Here is a 26300-nt window from a genome sequence, read left to right as displayed (position 1 = left end):
AACATTTGGTGGGTGCCAGGAAAGTTGTCAGCGGGCACCCCAGCAATAAAGCGTATTGTCTCCGTATATCCTAGCTAAAGTTAAGCACCTCAGCATCACACTGATTTCAACCAAAGAGCTAGGCATAGGCTTAATTCCCGATGAAATCAACGAAATGTTAAAAGGCTTGGCAGAAGCATTAAAAAAATTATTTCCAGGGACTGATTGTGCACCCATTAATCAACCGTAAATCCTTTCCCCCAAAATGTAGAAATGTCACTTTTCTGCTTTTCCGACCGTGCTCCTTCCTGAAGAGTGGCCTTTTTAAACCTCCGTAGAAAGTTATAACAGCCGATGAGGCTGGAAAAATAGATTATACGACAGAAGGTAGCCGTCGTTGTACACGTACAGTTTCTGATCGCCGGGGCTGTAGTTAATGCTCTGAATTGTTTCCATCACTTTATCTATAATGATGCTCATCCTGCCTTCTTCCCCTGTGTTTGTGTCGTAAGTGTAAAAGATTTCCTCTTTCCTGGTATTGACTGTCCTCGTGGCGTACAGCACCCCACACACAATGAAAGCGCTCGATACGGACGGCTTGTACTGTTTTGTTTGCCACGTATTGAGCACTTCCAGAGTTGTCTCGTTGAGTCTGCTGATCACAATGTTACCGGTGCTGGCTTCTGTGGAGTAAATCACCCACAGCCCATCCTCATCCACGGCAAAATCCATATCTTGCCAGGATACGCCCGCGTAGGAGAACCGATTGTTATAGGCAGCCCCCGGAAGAGTTTTTTTCAGCACAACAGTGTTTGTGTTTAAATCCAGCTTACTCATATCTCTTGAACTATGTGAGTTAAAATACATGTAATTTTTGTAGACGGCTGTACCACTCCCTTCTCCGTACTGGATTCGATAATCCTTTGCGTTTTTGTAGAGCAGCAAATCGTCATAGGAACGGTGAAGTCTATAATATTCCATGTATCTCCCATCAGTATTCAGTGGAGCAACCCAGAAGAGATCTTTCTCGGGGTAAAGGGGAGAGTAATCCCTTCCCCAGGCTCCATATTTGTAGGCAAATCCTCTCCAGTTCAGCTGAATCACATAGGGCTGGCTGATGTTCAGGATTCCACCATGATTGCAGCTTCCTGAAATTAACCAAAGCCAGAAATGTTTTACACACCAAGTTAATGTGAAGGATGTGTTCAAGAACAGAACTATCTGAGGCTGGGACAAAATGCATGTCTCTAAATCAGGGGTTCCCGTCCTTTTTGAGCCTGGGGATATCTTTGCAATTCTGACACAGTGTGGTGTCACAGCTACAAAATGGCTGCCACAAAATGGCTGCCAGAGGAGATGAAGTCAGCCACAAAATGGCGGCCACAGCTTCAATCTAGGGATGCCAGCCTCCAGGTGGGACCTGGGTATCCACCAGAATTACCGCTCATCTCCAGACCACAGAGATCAGCTCCCTTGCAGAAAATGGATGCTTTGGAGGGTGGACTCTACAGCATTGTCTCCCATTGAGGTCCCTGTCCTCCCCAGGCTCCATTCCCAAGTCTCCAGGAGTTTCCCAACTTGGATCTGGCAAAGCTACACACACCCCATCCCCTGCTGGTGGTCAGTAGGGACTTGGCAACCTTACTTCAGTCACACGTTGAAGATCCTTGTGCTGTGCTGGCAGCTGCTGCCAAAGTAACATTTTTAAACAATCTGCACAGCCACACAAATCTCCAGCGGTCAGTCGGAAGCTTTGCTGGACAAAAGCTTCACCTGGCCCTGCATGCTTCCTAAGAAGTCTTGATGGGCATCAGGAAAGGTGTCAGCAGGCACCACGGCGCACACAGGCACCAGGTGGGGAACCCCTGCAAGAACAAAACTCAGGTCTCTAAATCAATGTTTGTCCCTCCTGAAATTTCTCCCCAACTTGGAGTCCTCACTCGTTCAATTATTCCTTCTTCACCCTTCTCTCCAGCTCTTGGCTGGATACCTGTACCTCACGTTATTCACCCACTTGTCCTCCAAGTATTCAAGGAGCCCTCTCTCTAGACTGCTTGCAAGTTATACATAGAGAGTAGCTGTTGCACAGTGATATTTGTAAGAGAATACATGAATCATTCTAGGCAAGAATGAAAGGAAATCAATGTGGGATATCTATGGTATTATTTATAGTTTTTCACTTTGTATTGTTCAAAAGATTGGCTAATAAACTGGGCAGATAAAGATAAATGATACGGTTACTGTCTAATGACTCTTTTCCTGTAACTTACTTACTAGGGGAAGTTGCTCACTCCTCCCATAGAACACATATTTGTTTCAAAAGTAGGACCTAGGTTGACATCTCATACAGTACAGTAGGTCACACTTAGCTCAGGGCTGTCATTTGCATATCCCTGGTCTAGCCCAATGTTTTCAGCCCTGATTGACACATGGAACACATGAAGCTGCCTTCTACTAAATCAGACCCTCGGTCCATCAAAGTCAGTGTTGTCTACTCAGGCAGCGGCTCTCCAGGGTCTCAGGCTTAGGTCTTTCCCATCACCTACTTGCCTGGTCCCTTTAACTGGAGATGCCGGGGATTGAACCTGGGACCTTCTGCATGCCAAGCAGATGCTCCACCACTGAGCCACAGCCCCTCCCAAATCAGGTACCAAGCTCAAGTTTAAAGATCTGAGACAAAGATGTGTTTTTCAGCCTCGCTCCCTAAAATCGCTCAAGAGGAGATGCTAGAGATAAAATTTAGGATTCACAATGACATCCATGCCATCTGTGTCAAAGATGCAATCCTTCCCTAACAGCAAGAAATGATTGCATTGTCTATGACCTATCAGGGATCAGAATGAATCATTTCGTGTATCAGATTACCTCAAGGTACTGCTGCCCAGAGCATCTCTCCTCCAACACTACATGGCAGAGGAGGTAATCAGGCTGTTCAAACAATCCCCGGTGCAGCGAGGGCTTGGGGTTTGCCCATACTATGTCTTCCCTCCATTTATGTTTTTATCCTTCTGGTTCAGCACTAAAATGCCAAATAGGGGCAAGAGAAATTCCCAAGCAGATGTTCCCTGGACATTCTCAAACATCAGTTGTGTATCAGAGCTACAGGTACACTATTGACATTGTCTTGAGCCAGCCTGGTGTAGTGGTCAAGAGCAGCAGACTCTAATCTGGAGAGCTGGGTTCAATTCCCCACTCCTCCACAATAGGGGTGTGCATATCAGCTTTACCAAACCAAAAATAGTCCCAGAAAAGGCCTTTTCACATTCTTTCAGGTTTAATTTAACCCAAATATTAAAACTGGGAAACACGCCTAAACCAGATAGCCAATTCCTGAAAAAGCCAAATAGGTATTCAGCTTTTTTCGGCTTTCTCCAGGCTTTTCCCTATGGGACATTTATTGATAAGCTCTGGGTGGGGGCATTTTTCAAGATTGATTCACCAAATTCACAGCGTAGCTGCAAGGGACTCTCCTTGCATGAACCCCAAAGTTTGGTATATTTTGGGACAGGGGTCCAATTTTATGGCCCCCCTCATTCCCAATAGGAAAGCATGGTAAAGTTTACAATGCTTTTCTATGGAGGAAGGAGAGCGACCCCTTCGGGGGCCCATAAAATTGGACCCTCTGTCCCAAACTTTACCAAACGTTGGGGTTCAAGCAAGGAGAGTCCCTTGCATCTACCCTAAAAATGTGGTGACTCTACCTTGAAAAATACCCCCCAGAGCTCCTTAAAAAAAATTCCATATATACTATAATGGACCCGAATGTTTTCAGGAAACCTGGAAATCAAGCCGAAATACCCATTTACCAGTTTGGTATTCAGCTTATTTCGGTTTTTCTGGGGAAAAAATGGGTTCAACAAAACCAAACTTGAAAATTACCAGAAAAATCAGATCTCGGAAGCGAAGCGGGGTCAACCCTGGTTAGTACTTGGATGGGAAACCACTAAGGAAGTCCAGGGTTGCTACGCAGAGTCAGGCAATGGCGAAACACTGCTGGACATCTCTTGCCTTGAAAACCCCTGGAGGGGTTGCCATTAAGTCAACTGTGACTTGACAGCAATTTCTAGCACATACCTTCATCAGCACAGGACAGAAAAGCCGATACTGATGATAATAGTTTTATGAGCCGGCTTTATTGCTCAATGCTTCACGGTTTACCCACTCTCCGGATCAATGGAAGTTCTTCTCACTGCAGAGATATCAAATAATCTTGCCGCTGCATTTTATAGTTTGCCCTAAACTGACAACACATTGACTGAATTAGCACACCTATATCAGTAATGGTTGCCTTCCAATTAAATGCTTATGTACATTAATATGCAATTTGTTTTTGTTTGTTTTTTAAAGTAAAAATAAAAGGTATAAAATGTCACTTGCCAGGCACATAGAGATGTGGGCTGAAATCATTTCTCGTCCCATTAAACTAAGCGCCAGGCTAGCATTTCTTTTAATAATTCATGAGGAGTTTCATAAATAAAAACAAGCCCGTATCCAGCCAAGAGGCCATTTCTATACAAAAGGAGTATGGAATTCTTTCTCTTTCCCTTAAAGAGAACTCTCTCCTGAACGCTCGTTTGTTTTTAATTTAGGAAATAATGCATGAATTATTAAAGCTCGAAGCAGCTTTCGTTTAGTCACATCAAAAATACTTTGAGGGCAGGCATCCAGTCGAGGCCCCGTTTGAAATAAGAAAAAAAGATCATTCATGAAACACGCTGTTTAGCATATACACTATAGTACAATTGTCGGGAAGGGAGATCTGTTTCTTGAACAAATTCTGAAGGTTGTATTAGCGTTCTGTTGGCATTTATTTCATGTAACTGGGCTGCCTAGAATCGGGGAGGGGGTAGAAAACAAAGTAATGTCTCATTTTGTAAATATCAGAAGGTACATGAAATTTGCGTGCCTCCATTGTTCAGCGTCAGTCTTCTTTTCACAATTTAAGGAATATTTATTTTATTTATCTACTTGACTGGGGCCCCGAAGCGGCTTACATTGTTCTCCTCTCCTCCGTTTTATCCTCACAACAACCCTGTGAGGTAGGTTAGGCTGAGAGTGTGCGACTGGCCCAAGGTCACCCGGCAACTTTGGGCCTCCCAGGTCCTGGTCCAATGCTCTAACCACTACCCCACACTGGCTCTCAATACTTCAGAAGTAGGAATTAGTGAGTCCATACTGGAATTGGTCTAGAACAGAAACTGCCGTGGTCACCTATATTGATGACCTATGGCAAGGTAATCAATGCCCTTTGGCCATTGGCCTATTGGGGGGTCCACAAAATCCCATCTTGTCCCCATGTTCTTCAACATCCGCATGAAACCACTGTAAGAGATCACTGAGACATTTGAAGTTCTGTCACTATGTGCTGAGAACTAACTGTGTGTGTTCTGGGTTTGGTTGGGTTCTACTCTGCCCCCAAGTTTATATTTTGGAGGTTTTCGTCATTGTCCCTAGGGAGACAGATGTGATGACCAGAAGAAGGATCCCGGTCCACCAATTGGAGAAAAACTGGGTAAGGAATGCTGAAAGTCCCAAAAACCCGGGGAAGGAAAACAGAGTACTGGTCAGCCATCAGCAAGCCTATAATTTCTCTTCCTAAAACCAGGGGGACAAGAGTTTCAGCCTACCCGACTACATTTTCTTCTGCCTCTCTGGCTATACCACCAGTGTGGTATACTGGTTAGATGTCAAACTAGGATCTGGGAGACCCAGATTCGAATCCCTGCTCTGCCACAGAAGCTTGCTGGGTGACACTGGGACGGTCACACACTCTCAACCCAATCTACCTCACAGAGTTGTTGCGATGATAAAATGGAGGAGAGGAGAATGATGTAAGTAGCTTTGGGTTCCCATTGGGGAGAAGAGAGGGGTATAAGTAAGTAAGTAAGTAAGTAAGTAAGTAAGTAAGTAAGTAAATAAATAAATAAATAAATGTGCAAAATAGGAATCACTTCTATCTGTGGTGATCCCATCTTTGAAACTGGTACCCTTATTTGTGTCATTTGGGAAGAAGCTGGCGGTCTGACGCAGGTTAAAGCTGCCTTTATCTGCCTTGACTTAGTACCGGTCTACAGGGAAGTAATTGTTAGACAAGGCACAACAGATTATTGAGGTCTGGGTGAAATGGGTGAACAATCAAACAGATGGAAATGTCCGTAAACTGCCACCATTCAGAAGGGGCACTGAACTCGAAATTTGCAGACCAAATGGAAGCCATATCTTGCTTTCGTGTTTCCTCCACCTGGGTGAATTCACTCTACTGAGTGCAGGCACAAGAGAAACCTTAGAACAAGACATCTCAGGAGGCAACTTTCCAGTAGCTGTTGACTTTACATCTCTTCATTCAATTCATAGGGTTAGACATCTCTGGGATTTCCTAGATACTCTTAACACCCACCACAAAATATCAAGTAAGAGAAGCACACACATGTACACACACACAAAACCCACTGGAAACAGGACAAACCTCCCACCAACCCCAGCTTAATACAAACATTATAAATATAATATGAACCCAACACAAGCAGAGCCCAAATGGACTGGCAGGCGTACAGGCACATAGAAGGCTGCTGGGGGAATGGACTTAGCTGTCTGCTCACATTAGGGTTTTCAGATCCAGGTTGGGAAACTTCTGAAGATTTGGGGATAGAGGCTGGGGAGGGCAGGCACCTCAGTGGGGTACAATGCCACAGAGTCCACCCAGCAATTTTCTCCAAGGGAACTGAGCTTTGAACACTTGAAATAAGCTGTAATTCTGGGAAATCTGTGTGGTGGGGGGGACAGCAGTTTTCAGTAGATAACAACTAATGGGAAAGAAGCACATGCACGCGCATATTGCTCCTCGGCTCAAAACTGCAGTCTTCTGGGGCTGCTTTTCATTAACCTGTCTAGGCTGTATTGGATGCACTTCTATATAATGTCTACTTTTGCCCAGGAGAAGCAAGGCAAGTTTACCAACAGCTGCTCTCTCTCTCTCTCTCTCTCTCTTGTAAGATCCCTGAAGAACTCTTTGCCACTATAAAAGCCGAAGTCCTTTTGAACTGGAAGGAGATGAGAGGCTTCCGAAGAACATACTCTTGTGCACAATAAATCAAAGATAAGTCTTTCAAATTCCTCGGAAACTTTCTAGCTCTTTCCTGAAAGAGGGCCAATGTCCTAGCTAAGCTTTAAAGAAAGGTTTGAGGGCTAGGGGGTTCCCCCCCCACCCGCCGCCGCCTTTTCCCTGCTTGACCCATCAGACAAAAGGTTTCTCATCTCTCCAACGGGAGGCACAGCACTGCCTACGAGGCATGAAAGTCTGAGAAGGTGTCTGAACAAGGGATTCTTTGTCCTCGACCATCTTTATTTCTCCTTCTAACAAAGTGTCAGAAGGCCCAGCGTAAAAGGTTGTGGAAGAGATCTGAGGACAGGGACACTGTCTGTCCACAACAAATATGTCCTTCAAATAAAGTCTTTTGAAAATACTTAACACTCTGGCTTGTTTCATATTTCAGAGAAAAATGTACAATTAGCCCAAATTGTCCTCTGATGAAGCAGTGGGCTAGGGCCGCTAGCAGCCATAGGAAAAATAAAAATAAAAACATTGGCAGCATCTGCACAGTGATGTCATTTCCGGGGACAATCTGGAAGTGATGTAGGGTAGCTCTAGGAACCATCAGAAGCTCTATGACAAAAGTTTCTGGCTATCCCTAAAACTACCTTATGTCACTTCTGGATTGTCCCCGGAAGAGACAACATGGCACAGATGATGTCACATGTGCCCATGAAGCTGTCTCAGACCCTTGAGGGTCCATCAAAGTCAGTATTGTCTGCTCAGACCAGCAGCAGCTGTCCAGGGTCTCAGGCAGAGGTCTTTCACACCACCTACTCGCCTAGTCCCTTTAACTGGACATGCCAGGGATTGAACCTGGGACCTTCTGCATGCCAAGCAGATGCTCTACCATGGAGCCACCAGCCCCTCCCCATGCACCCCATCTCCCCACCCCGGCAACCTTACAGAGGAAGGCTTCCTCAAGCAAATCTACGAGCTACCTGGTGCTCTGTTTACCAGGAACCTTCTTTTGGGACACCCCTTCCTAAAAGTCTTGAAACAGAACTAGACAAGTTTTTGAGTGCTGTAGGAGAACCAGCAAGCCCCAGGCAGAGTTGCATCTGGAGGCCAAAAGGACCATGGGAAAAAGCCCTGCCTCCTCCTGCTGCCACACCCTCCTCACCTGATGGAGGGGCAAAGAGTGATGGGAGAGAAGTAGGCGGGACTACTCTCCTCCTCATCAGCTACATCACAAGTACAGTTGCCAGGTCCCTCTTTGCAACCAGCGGGAGGTTTTTGGGGTGGAGCCTGAGGAGGGCGAGGTTTGGGGAAAGGAGGGACTTCAATGCCATAGAGTCCAATTGCCAAAGTGGCCCTTTTCTCCAGGTGAACTGATTTCTATCGGCAGAATATATATGAAATAAATATGACATTTGCTGGAGGGAGGGGCAGATAAATGTGTATTGCACATGTAGATTTCAGAGTGTGCATTAAAAAACATGCAAAGCAGTTGTCAGGAGGTTGCGCCGGCTCTCTTTACTTACTGTAACTATGCACTCTAAGAAAGGATATATACTTTTATGTACATTTTCATTTAACGAATGCTTACCAGGGGGGAAGTAGGGAATGCTGTTGCCGGTCTGGTTTTTGTCCCTTTCACACTCCTTCAGTTTACTCTGGAGAGCCACGATTTCTCGGCGGATTGCCAGGATGTTGTGCTTGTCCAGGGTTTCCAGTGCATTCACCATGAGGCTCATATTCTTAATCTAGGGAAGGGAAATGGTGATCATGGGTTAAGCTCTGGTTTGCTTTGCACACAAGAAACGTTACGCATTAAATTACTGGAAATGGTGACTGGACTTTCTAATTCTGCTGTTGTTGTTTGTTAGTCTCCCCATCACATGAACACATGAAGCTTCCTTATGCTGAATCAGGCCATCAAGGTCCATCAAAGTCAGTATTATCTACTCGGACCAGCAGCGGCTCTCCAGGGTCTCAGGCTGAGGTCTTTCACATTATCTCCTTGCCTGGTCCCTTTAACTGGAGATGCCGGAGACTGAACCTGGGACCTTCTGCATGCCAAGCAGATGCTCTACCACTGAGCCACTGTCTTATCTTTACCAGACAGGTAATTCCATACAGGCTACAGTGTAAACCGGCTTGGACAGAAAGAACTGGATGAGAAGAGCTAAACTCTACCTTCCCTTTGCACAGGAGCAAAGCATAGGACAATCTGGGGAAGCCAGTCTCCTTGGGTCAATTCAGGGAGAACTGTCGGGTGGGCGGCGTTTTAACCATACCTCTTCGTACAGCTGCTCGACAATCACGTTGCTCCCGGTTAGCGTGCTCTTCAGCTGGGTGACCAGTTTATCCATTTCAGCGATTTCAAGTTTCACCAACTGAAAGTCCAGCTCAGTGTAAGAAATGCTGGTCTTCTCCATGGCCTCGACCTTAAGAGTTAGGTTCAGGATCTTTTGCTCATAGATTTCGATGGCTTTGGTATACTTGCTGACCTGCAAACGCACAGATGAATGCATTCCATTTTAGCAAATGTATTATGCCCCTTGTAAAAAAGACCGCTTCTGCCTCACTGCACCTCGGCAATCTTTGCCCTGATCAAACTACGATCTGCATGGGTACAACTGAATGCAGCAGCTAATCTAGTATTTTCTTTATTTTTAGACTCAGAGCCAAGATTACAGATAAATGACACAGATAAAGCAAAATGCCTGCAGGATAGGAGACATGTACTTGCATATCAGCCCATTTCTTAACTATGTTCTATTGAGTTCAAGAAGAAGGTGCCTAATTGCGCTGCGGAAGAACCCGAGTATTGTTGTCAGGAAGTGCAGGAGGGTTGTGCATCTTCCTGGAGATTTCAGGAAAAGATTCTTTGACCACAAGGGGGTGGGGAAACAGAAGAGATAAAATCCATTGGCGCGGCGAGAGAGTGCAGGTTTTGGGGGCAGAGCCTGCGGAGGGCAGGGTTTGTGAAGGTGAGGGACTTCAATGCCATAGAGTCCAATGGCCAAAGCAGCCATTTTCTCCAAGTGGACTGATCTCTGTCGGCTGGAGATCAGTTGTAATAGCAGTAGATCTCCAGCTAGTGCCTGGAGGTTGGCAACCCTATGTGGCAGCCATTTTGTGGTGGCCATTTTGTGACTGGCCCGGCCCCTTGGCAGACATTTTGCACCATGCTGTGTCAGAATTCCACAGGCACCCACAGGCTCCAAAAGGTTGGGGACCTCTGGCTTAATTGGGTCCCTGGCATTTTGAAGGAAAGGAGGCCCAGAAAGGAGGGAGACAATTCAGCTCTCGACACCCACTGCCCAAACAACCTCCCAGTTTTCCCCCTGATTGCCTGGTACTTCGGCTAGGAAGCTGCTTCCTCCTCCTAACCTACAGCAACCTTCCAAGCTTCATTCAGTGGGCTTCACTGCCCTCAGGCCTCCCTCCAACCATGCTGAATGCCCTGCTAGGCAGGGCACCAACCTCCAGTTGTAGGGTTGCCAACTTCCAGGTGGTGGCTGGTGATCTACTGCTAATACAACTGATGTCCAGCCGATAGAGATCAGTTTACCTGGAGAAAATGGCACCTTTGGTAATTGGACTCTATGTCATTGAAGTCCCTCCCCTTTCCAAACATAAGAACATAAGAAAGGCCATGCTGGATCGGACCAAAGTCCATCAAGTCCAGCAGTCTGCTCACCCAGTGGACAACCAGGTGGCTCTAGGAAGCCCACAGACAAGTACGAGTGCAGCAGCATCGTCCTGCCTGTGTTCCTCAGCACCTAATATAATAGGCATGCTCCTCTGATTCTGGAGAGAATAGGTGTGCATCATGACTAGTAGCCATGAATAGCCCTCTTCTCCATGAACCTGTCCACTCCACTCCTAGAGCCTTCTAAACCCCGCCCTTTTCAGGCTCCGCCCCCAAAATCTCCAGGTATTTCCCAACCCGGAGCTGGCCACCCTAACCAGGTGGGGCCTGGAGATCTCCTGGAATTATAACTGATCAGTTCCCCTGGAGAAAGTGGCTGCTTTGGAAAGTCGACTCCATGACATTATACCCTGCTGAGATCCCTCTCCTTCCCAAACTGCATCTTCCCCAGGCTGCATCCCCAAAACCTCCAGGTATTTCCCAAGGGGGAGCTGGCAACTCTATTTCCCTCCCAGGAGCTGAGGCAAGAACTCTGGCTGAGCAGTGGAAAGGCAGATTTCGAGGGAAGAAATAAGGGAAGGTGTGATCATTTCCCACAACTGTTTTGTTTTTCAGATTTTCCTCTCACTATTGACAAAGAGAGTTCAGAGCCATCGGAATAGTGAAAAGGGGAGTGAAATATCTACAGGGAGGGGACAAACGTGCAATAAACTGCTGCTGGAAAGAGGAAGGAGGAGGAGGCTCGCCGACTTTGAAACTGGTTTCTCTAGCAGTCCCTTTGATATCAGTTTGATCTGCAGCAAATGCAAGGCAGTTATTTGCCTGCATGCCATAGAAAGTTGCTGCCGTTCCTTGCCATACATTAAGCCTCCGTTAAAGATGCACATTACTATACATACATTACTATGTATGGGTGTGAAAGCTGGACAGTGAAGAAAGCTGATAGAAAGAAAATAGTTTCCTTTGAAATGTGGTGTTGGAGGAGAGCGTTACGGATTCCGTGGACGGCCAAAAAACACACAAATCAGTGGGTTATAGATCAAATCAAGTCTGAACTGACCCTAGAAGCTAAAATGACTACACTGAGGTTGCCAGCTTAGTGCTTAGCTGTGCGTTGTGCTCCCAAGCCACACACCTGACCCACAAACAAAAACCCCCAACATTTAAAACATAAGAACAGAAAACACAGAAGCCAGTTTGGATGAAATGGCACAACTTTTATTGATTGCAGCAGCAAGGCATTGGCATGGCATGAGGGGCGTATCCTATCATCGACCTGCCACCCTGCAGGCCGATGCACATCTCCCAGCACCCCTGCTGGGAAGGCTAGAGATGGCAGCTCAGGGACACACGAGGGCGGCAGCCAGCTGTGTGGTCCCCTGCCACTTGGAGGAGGCCCGCCTGACTGCCCATGGAAAGGCATGCCCCCCAGACAGCCCTGGGTGAGGCTCGTCCCTGGCAGCCTTCCATCTTGGCATGTCCATATCCGGCCTCCCCCAAAATCCCGTACCGGGATCCTCCTATGGGAAAATTGGCACGCAGGCCGCTTTTCCCCAAAAAACTGGATACTGCCCCAATGCCAAACCGCCACAAGTTGTGCGGATCAAGAAACTAAAACCTTTTAAATTAGCGGTGGGTGGGTGGGTAAAACCAAAAAAGGAAGAGGAAATGCCGGCCAGCACCCCCTCCTTTTATGCTGCAAGGTCGGACCTGAGTGAAACCTCTCAGGTCCGACCTCCGGAGGGCCCCCCCCCCAGCAGCCTTGAGCCCATTGGCTCATTCAAACCGGCTCCCAGCCCTAACAGGAAGTCACGTGGCTTCCCAGCTGGGAGTCGGGAGGAAGCCGCCATTTCCCCTCCGCCGCCATTCCGGGGCAGGCGTGGGGGCCCCCGGCCCGACCAGCAGCCCTATAGGCTCCCAGCCCCCCGGGGCTCGTCGACCCCAGCTCCGGCTCGTCCGCGCCCCGCCCAGCACAACCCAGCAACCTGCGGCCTCCGGTGAGTCGTGGCCGCGTCTATCGTATTTTGGTCACGTCATGAGATGACAAGAGTCACTGGAAAAGGCAGCCATGCTAGGAAAAGTTGAGGGCAGCAGGAAAAGAGGCAGACCCAACAAGAGATGGATTGACTCAATAAAGGAAGCCTTCAGTTTGCAAGATCTTCAGTTTGCAAGATCTGAGCAAGGCTGTCAAAGAGAGGACATTGTGGAGGACTTTCATTCATAGGGTCGCCATGAGTCGGAAGCGACTTGACGGCACTTAACACACACACAAAGATGCACATTTTTCTCCTGGTGAGTTGGCAAACCTAAAAAATCCCACTTCATCTCCTGACAGGGCTTTACACAATAATAAAGCAAGGATTGGGTAATTTGGGGCTTTACGAGAGGGGCATAAGAATCTGGCTACCAGGTGATCCAAAGTGGAGCAACTCAAGACGAGAAGCGAAGGGATCAGACCAGCCGTTCCAGTTACTTCTGCACAAGTAAAGATCCTTCAGGTAGGTGAGACTTAAGTCTTCTTTACTAATCTTGCTCAGCTTAGCTTGGCTAGCAATAAACCAAGGGGCTCTTGAATCTGCCTTGATGTGTCCTTGGGTTAAGGTTGCCAGTCTCCAGGTGGGGCCTGGAGATCCCCCAGAATTACGACTCATTTCTAGACTACAGAAATCAGTTCCCCTGGAGAAAATGGCTGCTTTGGAGGGTGGACTCCATAGCGTTATACCCCGCTGAGGTCCCTCCCATCCCAAATCCCACATTCCCCAGGCTCCATCCTCAAATCTCCAGGAATTTTCCAGAGTTGGCAACTATGCCTACAAAGCTTCCTGGGAGGTGCAGGGAAGAACAAGAGCTGGTTTTTGTTTGCCAATTTTCTCTATCTTTTAAGGAGAATCAAACTGGCTTACAACCGCCTTCTCTTCCTCTCCCCACAATAGACACCTTGTGAAGTAGGTGAGGCTGAGAGAGTTCAGAGAGAACTGGGACTAGCCCAAGGTCATCCAGCAGGCTTCATGTGGAGGAGCGGGGAAACAAATCCAGTTCACCAAATTAGTCCGCAGCTCATGTGGAGGAGTGGAGACTCAAACCCGGTTCTCCAGACTCTATGGCATTATACCCCACTGAAGTCCCTTCCTTCCTCAAACCTTCCCCAGGTTCCATCCCCAAATCTCCAGGAATTTTCCAGACCAGAGATGGCAACCCTATGGTTCTGGTGAACCTGAGGTCCCCATAGGGGGCTTCTCAGACAAACTTCACCTGAGGTGATTTGGGTATTTGATGAGGCAGGTGAGGAAGAGAGTCCTCCCCATCTCCTCTTGCCATTTTTCTTCAAGGAGAGGGTTTTCTGTGCCTGCTCGGTTTAGATCCCAGAAAATGATTTAAAGAACAAAAATGTTTCCTCAAGTTGTCTTCTTCACCCTCTCCCGGCTGTTGTATGTTTTTCATATATATAAAAATGTCTTATCTTTTCCCAATTATATTATGGGAACGTTTATGAATATTTATGGCCAGAATTTATAATTTAGCACTCTGTCTTTGCTTCTGATTAATTCAAGGACACTTCATTTGTTAAGATGTCTGCTTCCTGAAGCAATTGTAGCATTTTCTCCTGGACACCTAATTGAAATCCTGCATATTTTTCACCCAGCAACTCTGGCTTTTGACTGTGCCGGTGCCTTTTTCAGCTTCCCTGAGATTGCAGAGGTTAAGGGCTATTTATGGGTTTTGCTTGGTTTTTGCAAGGGAAATGGGAACTGTATTCCTATTTCAAACAACCAAATCTGCGCAAAGCAAGGGAGTTTGTTTTAAGTAGAATAATAGGGATTTCCTCTGAGGTTTCGGGGAAAGCAAGAGAGATCTGTGAGGACCAGGTTAGATCCTATGAACCACAACCCGCACTCATGAACTCATTCCATTCACAGTTTAATTGGGTCCAAGACACCACAAACCAAGGAAGAATGTGCCATCTCACAAGTTCTCCAGCTATGTACCTAAAGCAGGGGTGTTAACCGATCAAAGGGTTTCCATAAGATTAATCACCTGCCTTTTGACCAATTAATTGACCAACTAAATTTAAATAAATGAGGATGAAAAACTGCATCCAGGTGCTTATTTATGTACTGAAAGAAATGTAAGATTGGATTATGTAAGATAGGGTTAAGGCTTAATAAACCAGCGCTACCTTGCATTGGTAAAAGGTAGGAGAATTTTTGTTTTTCTGTTCCATGTGACACGAACACATCAGGACCAAAACTGCCTCAACAGATAAACAAAGGCCATTTATGTAGGGCTGTTTCCCGGTGGTCAACACCTCCGACTGCTTTGGGACTTCCTTTTGATTATGCATCGCCTTTCCTGACCGTCAGAGGTCACCTCGCTCTCCCCGCACGCTTCCATGTGTTTTGCCTGTGTTTTCCAGGGGCTGTTTTAGCCAGAATCCGGAAAACATGGACAAAACACATGGGGAGAGTGAGGCGACCTCAAACGGTCAGGAAAGGCGATGCATAATCAAAAGGAGGCCCCGAAGCAGTCGGCGGGGGTGACTGTGGGGCAACAGCCCTGCATAAATGGCTATAAAGGCCCTTAGCGCCCCCCCCCCCCCCCGCCAGAGGATTAATCAACAGTGCTTGGGATGATCAACCAACCAATTAAATGGATTAAAGCTTCCAGTCCTAACGCAAAGTTGCCAATAGCCTAAAGGCATGGTCCCCGACCTTTCTGAGCCTGTGGGCACCTTTGGAATTCCATCACAGAAATTGGCAACCCTACAACTGATCCTACTACAAAGTCCCTGTTTACACTGTAAAACAGAGATTGAAGGACCACTTGGCATCCCCTCCTTCCATTGTTGTACTTTACATTTGCAAAACAGTTATATTTGAGATCAGCAGCACCTTAGAGACTAACAAGATTTTCAGGGTATGAGCTTTGGAAAGTTGAAGCTCCGTTCGTCAGATACAAGTAGGAATTGAGATCTGAGTCTTTTTACTAGGGTTGCCAGGTCCCTCTTCGCCACCGGTGGGAGATTTTTGGGGTGGAGCCTGAGGAGAGTGGGGTTTGGGGAGGGACTTCACTGCCATAGAGTCCAGTTGCCAAAACGGCCATTTTCTCTGGGTGAGCTGATCTCTATCAGCTAGAGATCAGCTGTAATAGCGGAAGATCTCCAGCCACCACTTGGAGGTTGGCAACCCTACTGTTTACCCCAGTCAGAAGGTGGGTGGTGTAAAGAATACTTGTGAAGTGTGTGTGTGTGTGTGTGCAAAGTGTTGTCAAGTCACAGCCGACTTATGGCAACTCAGGAGGGTTTTCAAGGCAAGAGACAAACAGAGGTGGTTGGCCATTGCCTTCCTCTGCATAGGGACCCTGGACTTCCTCGGCGGTCTCCCATCCCCTTGAAATTTCCCCCTAAAATTTCATTGTCGGAGGACTGCCACTATTTGAAAAACAGCGTCACTTACTTTAGAGAGCTCCTGGTCGAACTTCACGGAGAGCGTTTGGGCTAGAATCTCCAGCCTCTCCAACTTCTGCACAGGGAACGTGGTGTCTGGCAAGTATACCGAGCACCGGCACACGCCGCGTTCGTCCAAAGCGCCGGTGACATTGGCAAACGGCTGCAAGAATGTGAGAGTAGGGAAAAGGTCAGTCCGCCGATTGCACGGTGGCATTTCTCTCTGATGATAGTCGCCCAGGGGAAAAGAACAAGGAAACGCGGCATAACTGGGGCGTTTTCAAAGGCCATTCATAAAACCAGTTGTGATAAAACAGGCTGCCTGATCATTGTTGACAATTTCCGCTCGGCACCCGCGATCGAGGGTTAATGCCTTGCTGAAAGGTAGAAGCCGAAAACACTCCCCACAGGCCGCGCGCCCGATCAGGAAAGGGCACCTCACTCCCCCCCCCCCACAGGTATCTATGTACAACGTTGAGCTTTGGCTGTGTAAATGTTTCATTTGCATTATTTTCATGCTTAATTTAAGATTAACGAAAAGCCACCTTGTGGGGGCCCAGCTGGGTCAATTCTGCCTCCCAGAGGTAGAACAAGGGGCTGGGGGGGGGAACTGTACTGGCTCATCCTACAGACTCCATCCCTGTGGGGGGTTTTCTACAGGCAAGCAAAAAAAAAATGCATTACGCAATGTGACTGAATGACAGACAGCCAAAACGCCGGGCTCCACTCTTGTGCCCAAATCTCATGCTCTCCTGCAGCACCCTGAAATGCTGGGCAGTAGTTTGGAGACTACTTCTTCACAGACCCCATCGTTCTCTTTTGGAATGCACTGCCACTGGACGATTGTTCAATGTGCTTACCTTTTAATGCATGGGGAATTTTTTTCCGAAAGGGTAACATTGTACCATCCCATCTGCTGTTTTCTCGAACTCGTTCTCAGGATATCTCACTTGATCTCATTACTTTCTTTGGAGGAAAGGCTTCTGAAAAATCTGAGTCTGCAGTCAAAGGACATTTGTGCATGGCTATTTCCTCATGGTCACCCTGCCGACCACTTTGAGGTTTTGCTTTGATTATGCTTGCATTTTCCAACCGTCAGGGGTTGCCTCACTCTCCCTTCAAGTTTCCACACATTTTCCTCATGTTTTCTGGATGCTGGCTAAACACAAATCCAGAAAACAAGGGCAAAATGCACAGAAACACGTGGGGAGAGCGAAGCGACTTTTGACGGTCGGAAAATGCAAGCATAATCAAAGCAAAGCCCCGAAGTGATCAGCAGGGTGACCACGAGGAAACAGCCATGCATAAATGGCCAAGGCTACAGGTAACTTTGCTTGCAAGGTGAGCCCACCATGCTTAGATGTGGGGAGGAAATGGATAGGAAAATCTGGACTTTTTTCACAGCTTTCTGTAAGAGGTTATAATTATGGCTATAATGCTCTAGAATTCTCTCTCCAAGCTCAGGTCTTGGTCTGTATGGAAGTGTTATGAACCGTTAGCATCAGAAGCAACTGGGGAAGAAGAGTTGCCCATAATAAACACCCTTTTTAAGTAAATTACAAATACTCTTAAATAAGTCCTTCCCGCTTTAACCTTACACTGCCTCGAAGGAGATGAATGCAACATAACGGTGGCCTAGAAAATCCACCAGGAGAATCCTGGCCAGAGCAAGAAGACTTAAATGAACAGAGTTTAGGACTCTTTTACCTGGGGGAGCTGGTGCCATCTGCCACTGATGACTGTCAACCAGAAATCTGTCTTTCTTACATGCTCAGGGTAATGGTGATCGCCACTTTGGGGTCAGGAAGGTATCTTTCCTCCAGGCCAGATTGGCCAGGGATCCTGGAGGGTTGCTTTTCCCATCTTCTGAGCATGGAGTAGGGGTCACTGTGGTGGGGGGGAGGTAGTTGTGAACTTCCTGCATTGTGCAGGGGGTTGGACTAGATGACCCTGGTGGTCCCTTCCAACTCTTCTATGATTCTATGGCCATCTGTCAGCAATGCTGATTCTGTGAACTTAGGCAGGTCATGAGATGGAGGGGAGGAAGGGTTGCATCAGTGTTTGAGTCTCACGGCCCTTTCTTACATGCCCAGGGAAATGTTGGTTGCTGCTTTGGGGTCAGGAAGGAATTTCCCTCCAGGCCAGATTTGCTAGGGATCCTGGAGGGTTTTTGTTGCCATCTTCTGGGCATAGAGCAGGGGGTCATTGGGGGTGTGGAGCGGGGAGGTAGTTGTGAATTCCCTGCATTGTGCAGAGGGTTGGACTCAATGACCCTGGTGGTCCCTTCCAACTCTATGATTCTATCTATCTGTCTGTCTATTTGTCTGTCTTTCTGTCTGTCTCCTGCCTTTCTCCCTGGTGGGGACCCACAGTGGCTTACATCATTCTCCTCTCATCTGTTTTGTCCTCACAACAACCTCATGAGGTAGGCTAGGCTGAGAATGTACAGCTAGCCCGTGGCCAGCCAGTAACCTTTCATGGCAGAGTGGGGATTTGAACCTGGGTTTCCCAGATCCTAGTCCAACTTTCTATCCACTGCACAACTCTTTTTCTTTAAATAGACATTTCTCAGGGGAAATGTCTCCATGCGCCAGGGCTCTGAAGATAGGCAAAGCGGTCTTTGGTCTCTCTCACCCTGGCTACAGACCGTTCCTCGGGCCCTGTGAATACCGAGGGACTTGGGTCCCAAACGGCAGAATGGAGTGAGGTCCAATATCTCCTAATCGACCATCCTGAGACATCTTTCTCTTACCTCATCTTCAGCCTCCAGTGGAGTGGGGTCTGTTGCCTGTACATTTTGGAGGAGAAAGAGCAACCCGGCAGCGCTGGGCAACTTCATCTTCACCGCCTGGAGGGATGCAGCGGAGAACGGGCAGGGAGAGCCTTTTTATTAGGCGGTCCGGGGGATTCCCCGGGGAGAGGGCCTTGTGCTTAAGCCAAGCTTGTGCAATTGCGGTTGGCATTTCTCACACAGGTTGATGAGCCAATCGGCAAAGTGTGTGAGTCACCTACAAGCAGGAGCAAACTAGAACAATGCATTGTGTGTGCAGTGAGTGCCAACAGGCCCGGTATCTTATCAGAGGGGCAATAAAGAGTGCCAAACTTTCCCGGCTTCAGTACCTACTGTTAAATTGCTGTTTTCAAGGGAAAGGTTTTTTTTTAAGACTCAGTATCCATTTGTGTAGATAACCTAATTTAAAACACACTCCCCAAACCCCAAAGCTCACTCCGTTCTGCTCGTCTGCCCGGAATTCCATCTAGGATCATCACCCATTCATAATTTTTGTCGACAGTTTATCTTTCCAGAGCGCTGTTCGTAATCTGTTAAAAAAATATGGAAAGAAGGTTCCTATTTTCTGTGAAGTTGGAGCGGGTGTCTAAAAGACATCCATCGGGGCTGTCTTCTGTTTCAGACTCAGCAATAAAAGGGGTTCTCGCAGTAACCAGAAGCAAAAGTATTATTTGAAAGGAACTAATACCAGTAAAGTGTAAATGCACAGTGGCGTGGTTTGGCTATCCTAATTTTGTGCCATTAAGGTTACCTCTATGGCTGACATGGAGGGGGGGCAGTGGCTCAGTGGTAGAGCATCTGCTTGGCATGCAGAAGGTCCCAGGTTCAATCCCTGGCACCTTCAGACTAGGCAAGTAGGTGATGTGAAAGACCTCTGCCTGAGACCTGGAGAGCTGCTGCCGGTCTGAGTAGACAATACTGACCTGGTTGGACCAGGGGTCTGATTAGGTATAAGGCAGCTTCATGTGTTCATGTGTCCCAAGATTTTTTTCAGGGCAACAAATGGAATTTGAGGGAGCTTGACGCCCGTCTCCCCAACCTGCCAACATATCAGTTCTTCATTATTTTGTGGCTGTTCATATCGACTGGGCTCCTCCTCTCTGCCCCTTCTAGGGCTGCCAGTTCTGCCCTGGGAAATTGCTGGAGATTTGGGTGGCAGAGCCTGAGGAGGGTAGAGTTTGAGGAGGGGAGGGAACTGACCTCTGCAGTTTGGAGATCAGTTGCACTTCCGGCAGAACTCCACCTCCCTCCCTGGAGGTTGGCAACCCAAGCTCCATCTCCAGTAGCACTTTCTCGTCTCCCACATTGTCGGATGCTAGACACTCAGGTATCACATCAAAAGAGCCCTGCTGGATGAGATCATTGGCCCAACAAACATGCCTCACTGCCATTCACACAACAAATGAAGCAATGCCATGGCCCACTGCATAGCCTATCAGCCAGTCCACCTAGCAGGCTGAGGTGTGGAAGTATGCCTGGCTGCCTAGCTGACACAGGGATGTGTTCCCTTTTTTCTGCAGCTACTCTGTAGTAGCCCTGACCTGGATGGTCCGATCTTGTCAAATCTTGGAAGTTAAGCAGGGCTGGCTCTGGTTAGCACTTGGATGGGAGACCACCAAGGAAGTCCAGGGTTGCTGGCAGGCATTGGCAACCCACCTGTATTTGTCTCTTGCCTTGACCTGGATGCCCCAAACTAGCTTGATCTCATCAGATCTCAGAAGCGAACCAGGGTCATCCCTGGTTTGCACATGGATGGGAGACCACAAGGAAGTCCAGGGTTGCTACACAAAGGCAGGCAATGGCAACCCACCTGTATTTGTCTCTTCCCTTGACCTGGATGGCCCAGGCTAGCTCGATCTCATCAGATCTCGGAAGCTGAGCAAAGTTATCCCTGGTTTGGACTTGGATGGGAGACCATCAAGGAAGACCAAGGTCACTAGGCAGAGGCAGGCAATGGCAAACCGGCTCTGTTAATCTCTTCACTTGAAAAGCCCATGATGGGGTTGCTGTAAGTCAGCTTCGACTTGACGCCACTTCCCACCAGAATACTGCAGGGGTTTCCTTGTCTGCTTTCGCAGCTCAGCACTGGAAGAGAACGAGGGTGGTACCCATCAGCCAGACCCTGCAGAAATGCACTAGAATGTACAAAGGTAGACAACCAAAAACACACACACACCCCGCTAACTGCAACACACCTTAGGGGAAAAATAAGAGAGGGGAGGACAATGAAAAAGACCTCTGAGCTAAGTCAAGAAGAAATTATTTCAAGGCGCAACAGGATGGAAGTGGTTTAGGTGTCACAACATTCCTGGAAGAAGCACAGGAAACGGAACATGTTGTCTAAGGAAGTTGCAAAATTTGCAACTTGGATGAAGGGTTTGTTTCTTTGCTTCCTTGTGGTGCAGTGGTATCCTTTTCTATATACAGCTGTCTGTGTTTACCAAACCTTAACATGGGAATGGTGGTTCAAAAGATACGATGTTCACACTTCTGTCCCCCAGGTTTACATAGGTGGTATCTTCAGGTAGGAAAAGTAAAGGAAACTGAAAAGAAACTGGGTGGTGGGGAGGAACTGGAGTGAGCTAATCCCGGCATGAAATGGTTAGTTCTTGAAGGCACTTCCTATGAAGAGCTTCTAGAGAAATATGTAGAGTTGCCAGGTCCCTCTTTGCCACTGGTGGGAGGTTTTTGGGGCAGAGTCTGAGGAGGACGGGGTTTGGGGAGGGGTGGGACTTCGATGCCATAGAGTCCAAAGGCCAAAGCAGCCATTTTCTCCAAGTGAACTGATCTCTATTGGCTGGTCAGCGGGCAGCCTGGTGGATGGGCGGGATTTTACCCGCCACCACCGGGCACTTGGCAGCCCTATTTATGGAGCAGCTTATGATATGCCTGTATTATTGTATCAATTTCCAATGACAATAACACAGTATGAGGTTGATAGTTCAAAGCAGTTTGTTTATTAGGCCCAATATACACACCGGGTGAAAATTGCCCAAATGCGCAGGACAATGCACACAAACATCAAAGGAGTGCAAGCACGGATATAATCTTTGGTAATAGGAGGTACAAAAGACGAAATACATGGCGTCAATACATAGAACCAATAATAGATAATTAAGGATTTGAATATCCTATTAGAGATTCGGAGGCGTTACATAGAAATGGTGATCTCATTCTCACTAATGAGCAGTGAAGACCCATATTCCCAGGTGCTTCTCTATTTGATCCTAAATTACTGCAGTTCTTCTTATCTCGGACCCTGGCAGCTGCTAAGAGGGTTCCTAGCTGGTTCTTATCTCTGGAAAACCAGCGTATGCAAGCATACTAAAGCCATCTATGGATCCTTTAATTAGCTTCTAACTAAGGAGCAACAGTGGGCCTCTTATACTTGAGGCCTGTAACATATGCAAGCCCATGGTGTAACTATACAAGCCACCTCTAATATGCTGAGTGTGGCATGTTCATGAGTGCAGATATACTTTATTGAGTACAAAGAATATAGTTCAAATCAAAGAATACATTTCCAATACATTTCCCATAGCATATACTGTAATGATTTCAGGCATTACACTTAAACACTGTAAAGTGTACCAGAGAGGCTGAGGTCTCCAAGGGAGATCAGTTATGATTCTGGTATGGCAACCCCATCTTTAAGGGAGGCTCTGCTCAGTCCTGGTAGTGAATCACTAGGGTTGACAGCTCCGGGTTGCGAAATACAGTACCTGGAGATTTCAGGGGTGGAGCCTGAGGAGGGTGGGGTTTGGGGAGGAGAGGGACTTCAATGCCATAGAGTCTAATTGCCAAAGCGGCCACTTTCTCCAGGTGAACTGATCTCTGTCGGCTGGCGATCAGCTATAATAGCAGGAGATCTCCAGCTAGTACCTGGAGGTTGGCAACCCTAGTTCTATTGCTTTGTGTCACCTGGCCTCGCCCACTTTATAAAAACTCTTACTGAGCACCAGGAAGGGTGTCAGCAGTAAGGTTGCCAACCTCCATGTAGTAGCTGGAGATCTCCTACTGTTACAACTGATCTCCAGCCAATAGAGATCAGTTCCCCTGGAGACAATGGCTGCCTTGGCAATTGGACTCTATGGCGTTGAAGTCCCTCCCCTCCCCAAACCCTGCCCTCCTCAGGCTCTTCCCCAAAAACCTCCCACTGGTAGAGAAGAGGGACTTGGCAACCCTAGTGGGGACCCCTGCAATATGCCCAACAGTTTCAAATTCTCTATTTGCCCAAGGGCATGTGCGTTCCTGGGGTGATGCTCCCCAATCTCACCCTTCTACGAGTGCAGAGGTTAGGACATTAATGCCCACATTACTTTCACAAAATTCAGATCATGATGCAACTGGGACATCATGGTGCAATATGTACAATATCTTTAATTGTGTGAACAAAAATTGTGTGGCCTTGAAAAAATATATATATTTCCTCTTGGCACAAGCAATAAAAATAACTGGACTGCTTTTTTTCTGCTAACAACATGATAAGCCCCAGGACCTTGGATCAGTCAACATTTTAATTGCATTCTGCCCTTGAATATGTATGTGATCCTGTGAGGTCACAATGTTTGCACATGTGTCTCCCCCCAACCCTGGTCAAATATTTTAGACAAAAGACAAAGAACACCCATTGTGAAGTAGCAGAGACCAAAGGACATGATGTGCGCATTTGCCAGGGACTTTTTTTATTACTCTGATTACATTTCTCAGGCTTATAAGATCTGTTCCTTCGACTACAGGATCAGTGGGTTGTGAAACAAAGAAACTTCACCAGATTTCTCAACATGTGGCAAAAAAAATGACACAAGGCTAATCCCCTTACTTCCTCCTCTGTCCTGTTGTCACCCAGATACTAGTGAGCATTTTGCAAGATGTAGTGCGAAGATCTGGATTATGAAACCTGTCTTCAGTAGATACATTCAGGAAAAAATGCTGCAGCGTGCTTCTCGTTTAGGCTAAACATATATCCTTGGAAATAATTTCTATTGATATCAGTAGACTTGAGCCTTTAAAAAAATCAATACAAGTGGGGACCCGCAAGGAACTTGCGAGGTTGGAGGCAGGGAGCCTGAAGGAAGGTGGGCCTGGTGGCAAGGAACTTCCCCAACTGTTGTGATGGAGGGGAGTCAGTGAGTCCTTCATCGATGGAGGAGGTAGGCATATCATTCTTTGCTACAGTTCTTTTGAAAGGGGGAATATAAATCCCCCAGTGTAACTTTCCAGTGTTTTAATTTTTTTTTCCTGCAAACCTGAAGAGTCCCCCATGTTTGCAGGAAAATCTGTTTTGTGTCAGTGTGGCCCCGATCCACAGATTTAAGTATCCGCAGATTGGGCCACACTTGACTATTACAATATAGAATCAGAGAATCTTAGAGTTGGAAGGGGCCATACAGGCCACCTTGTCCAACCCCCTGCTTAATGCAGGATCAGCCTAGAGCATCCCTGACAAGCCTCTGCTTAAAGACTGCCAATGAGGGGGAGCTCACCACCATCCCTAGGAAGCTGATTCCACTGTTGAACAACTCTTAATGTATAAAAAGCTTTTTCCTAATACCCGGTACCTTTTCGCCCATAATTTAAACCCATTATTGCGAGTCCTATCCTCTGCTGCAAAAGGAACAGCTCCCTGCCAGGGACTTTTTTTATTACTCTGATTACATTTCTCAGGCTAATATGATCTGTTCCTTGTTGTGTATCACTACATGATGTTCTTCCCACTTGAGGACTCCATTTCTGGAATGGAAAAGAGACTAGTTACTGAAATGATACCACTTTGGGCTCAATTTCTGCATTGGGAACTCACCCCCATAATGAATTTCTTCTTGGTTTGGCTGAAATCCTCCCCCAGCTGTCTTCCACTTTGTATCTCTATTCCTCCACCACCATCATCACTGCTTATGACATTTTAAGTACCGACAATTCCATTTGTTTACACTAATTAAAAACATTTCCAGCACTGGTCAAGTTGGCCCTTTCATACATGCTGCTTAACGCACTTTCCATCCACTTTCAATGCACTTTAGTGATTGTTTGCAAGTAGATTTTGCCATTTCACACTGTCAAATCCAGTTTAAAAAGCACTGGAAGTAGATTGAAAGTGCATTATTCAGCATGTATGAAAGCCCAGGCTGACATGAGATCAGTTCCCCTGGAGAAGGAGGAGGAGGAGGAGGAGAAGAAGAAGAAGAAGAAGAGGAGGAGGAGGAGGAGGAGGAGTTGGTTTTTATATGCCGACTTCCTCTACCACTTATGGAAGAATCAAACCAGCTTACGATCTCCTTCCCTTCCCCTCCCCACAACAGACACCATGTGAGGGAGGTGGGGCTGTGACTGGCCCAAGGTCACCCAGCTGGCTTCGTGTGTAGAAGTGGGGGGAGAACAAATCCAGTTCACCCCAGATTAGCCCTCCTCCGCTCATGTGGAGGAGAGGGGATCAAACCCGGTTCTCCAGATCACAGTCCACCGCTCTTAACCACTACACCACGCTGGCTCTCAGAGAGGAGATGTGTGATCCTGCATTTTGCTACATAGCTGTTTCTCCGCACATACTATCTCCAGTTTTGCTATCTTTAAAAGACAGGCTGGGGTGTGCATTTGTGTGTGTGTGTGGGTATGTCTCTGGGTGAGTGTGTGCGCGTTTATCAATTTCCATTATCATTCTCATCTCAGCCAATGCAACCATGATACAAAGGCACGGCTATATTATGTCATTAATCCTGCATTGTTCTGAGTGCCGTCCACCATCAGAGAGAAATGCAGACGTGAACGTTTCCATATTTATGGGCTGGAGACATTGTGGGTGTTTCAAATCAGCATTTTATATTCGGCTCTGTTTCCCCACCACCACCATACACCACCCCTTTTCATCAGTTTCAAAACAGAATTGCAATTCATGGCAATAATGTGGGATTTCTCCGTTGAGCAAGAGAATTGGCAAAGGCATCCTTTGGGCCTGGAGAATCAACACACAAAGCGCAGAGGCCGAGGCGTGGCCTCATGTTGCCTCCTTGGACTGGTATCAGAGACTTACTGCCTCTGAATATGGAGATTCCCTTTACTCACAGATCCTGTAAGTAGGGTTGCCAACCTTCAGGTACTAGCTGGAGATCTCCTGCTATTAGAACTGATCTCCAGCCGACAGAGATCAGTTCCCCTGGAGAAAATGGCCACATTGACACTTGGACTCTATGGCATTGAAGTCCCTCCCCAAACCCCGCCCTCCTCAGGCTTCACCCCAAAAACCTCCCACCGGTGGTGAAGAGGGTCCCGACAACCCTACCTGTAAACCGGTATGTGGCAGGACGCATGTCCAGAGAACTTCAGGAAAGAACTGAAACCCAGAATATTACCAGTTGTGGTAAGAGTCGCACAGTGTTCAAGGACGTTTGCCTTACTG

At 47.2% G+C, this 26300-nt stretch overlaps 1 protein-coding gene across 1 annotated transcript; it reads right to left on the bottom strand.

The window, feature by feature from the left end:
* Positions 1 to 321: 321 nt before the first annotated feature.
* OLFM4 (olfactomedin 4) lies at positions 322 to 16207 on the bottom strand. The gene is made up of 4 exons (XM_056861970.1): positions 16124 to 16207; positions 9310 to 9522; positions 8619 to 8775; positions 322 to 1127 (listed from the first exon to the last, which is right to left on the bottom strand). Exons 2-4 carry the CDS (start codon positions 9448 to 9450, stop codon positions 322 to 324), a joined length of 1104 nt encoding a protein of 367 aa, XP_056717948.1. The 5' UTR covers positions 9451 to 9522; positions 16124 to 16207.
* Positions 16208 to 26300: the final 10093 nt, after the last annotated feature.

The sequence above is a fragment of the Euleptes europaea genome, chromosome 16 (genome assembly GCF_029931775.1).
Source record: "Euleptes europaea isolate rEulEur1 chromosome 16, rEulEur1.hap1, whole genome shotgun sequence".
NCBI classification, from domain to species: domain Eukaryota; kingdom Metazoa; phylum Chordata; class Lepidosauria; order Squamata; family Sphaerodactylidae; genus Euleptes; species Euleptes europaea.
This window is presented reverse-complemented; position numbering and strand designations above follow the sequence as displayed.

Bases quoted from the DNA above. Each gene is read 5' to 3' on its own strand.
- OLFM4 (XM_056861970.1), bottom strand. From the start codon at position 9,450: ATGGAGAAGACCAGCATTTCTTACACTGAGCTGGACTTTCAGTTGGTG. The intron at 8,776-9,309 runs GTATGGTTAAAA...TCCCTTCCCTAG, and splicing joins TCGAGCAGCTGTACGAAGAG to ATTAAGAATATGAGCCTCAT. The intron at 1,128-8,618 runs GTAAGCATTCGT...GGTTAATTTCAG, and splicing joins CATTCCCTACTTCCCCCCTG to GAAGCTGCAATCATGGTGGA.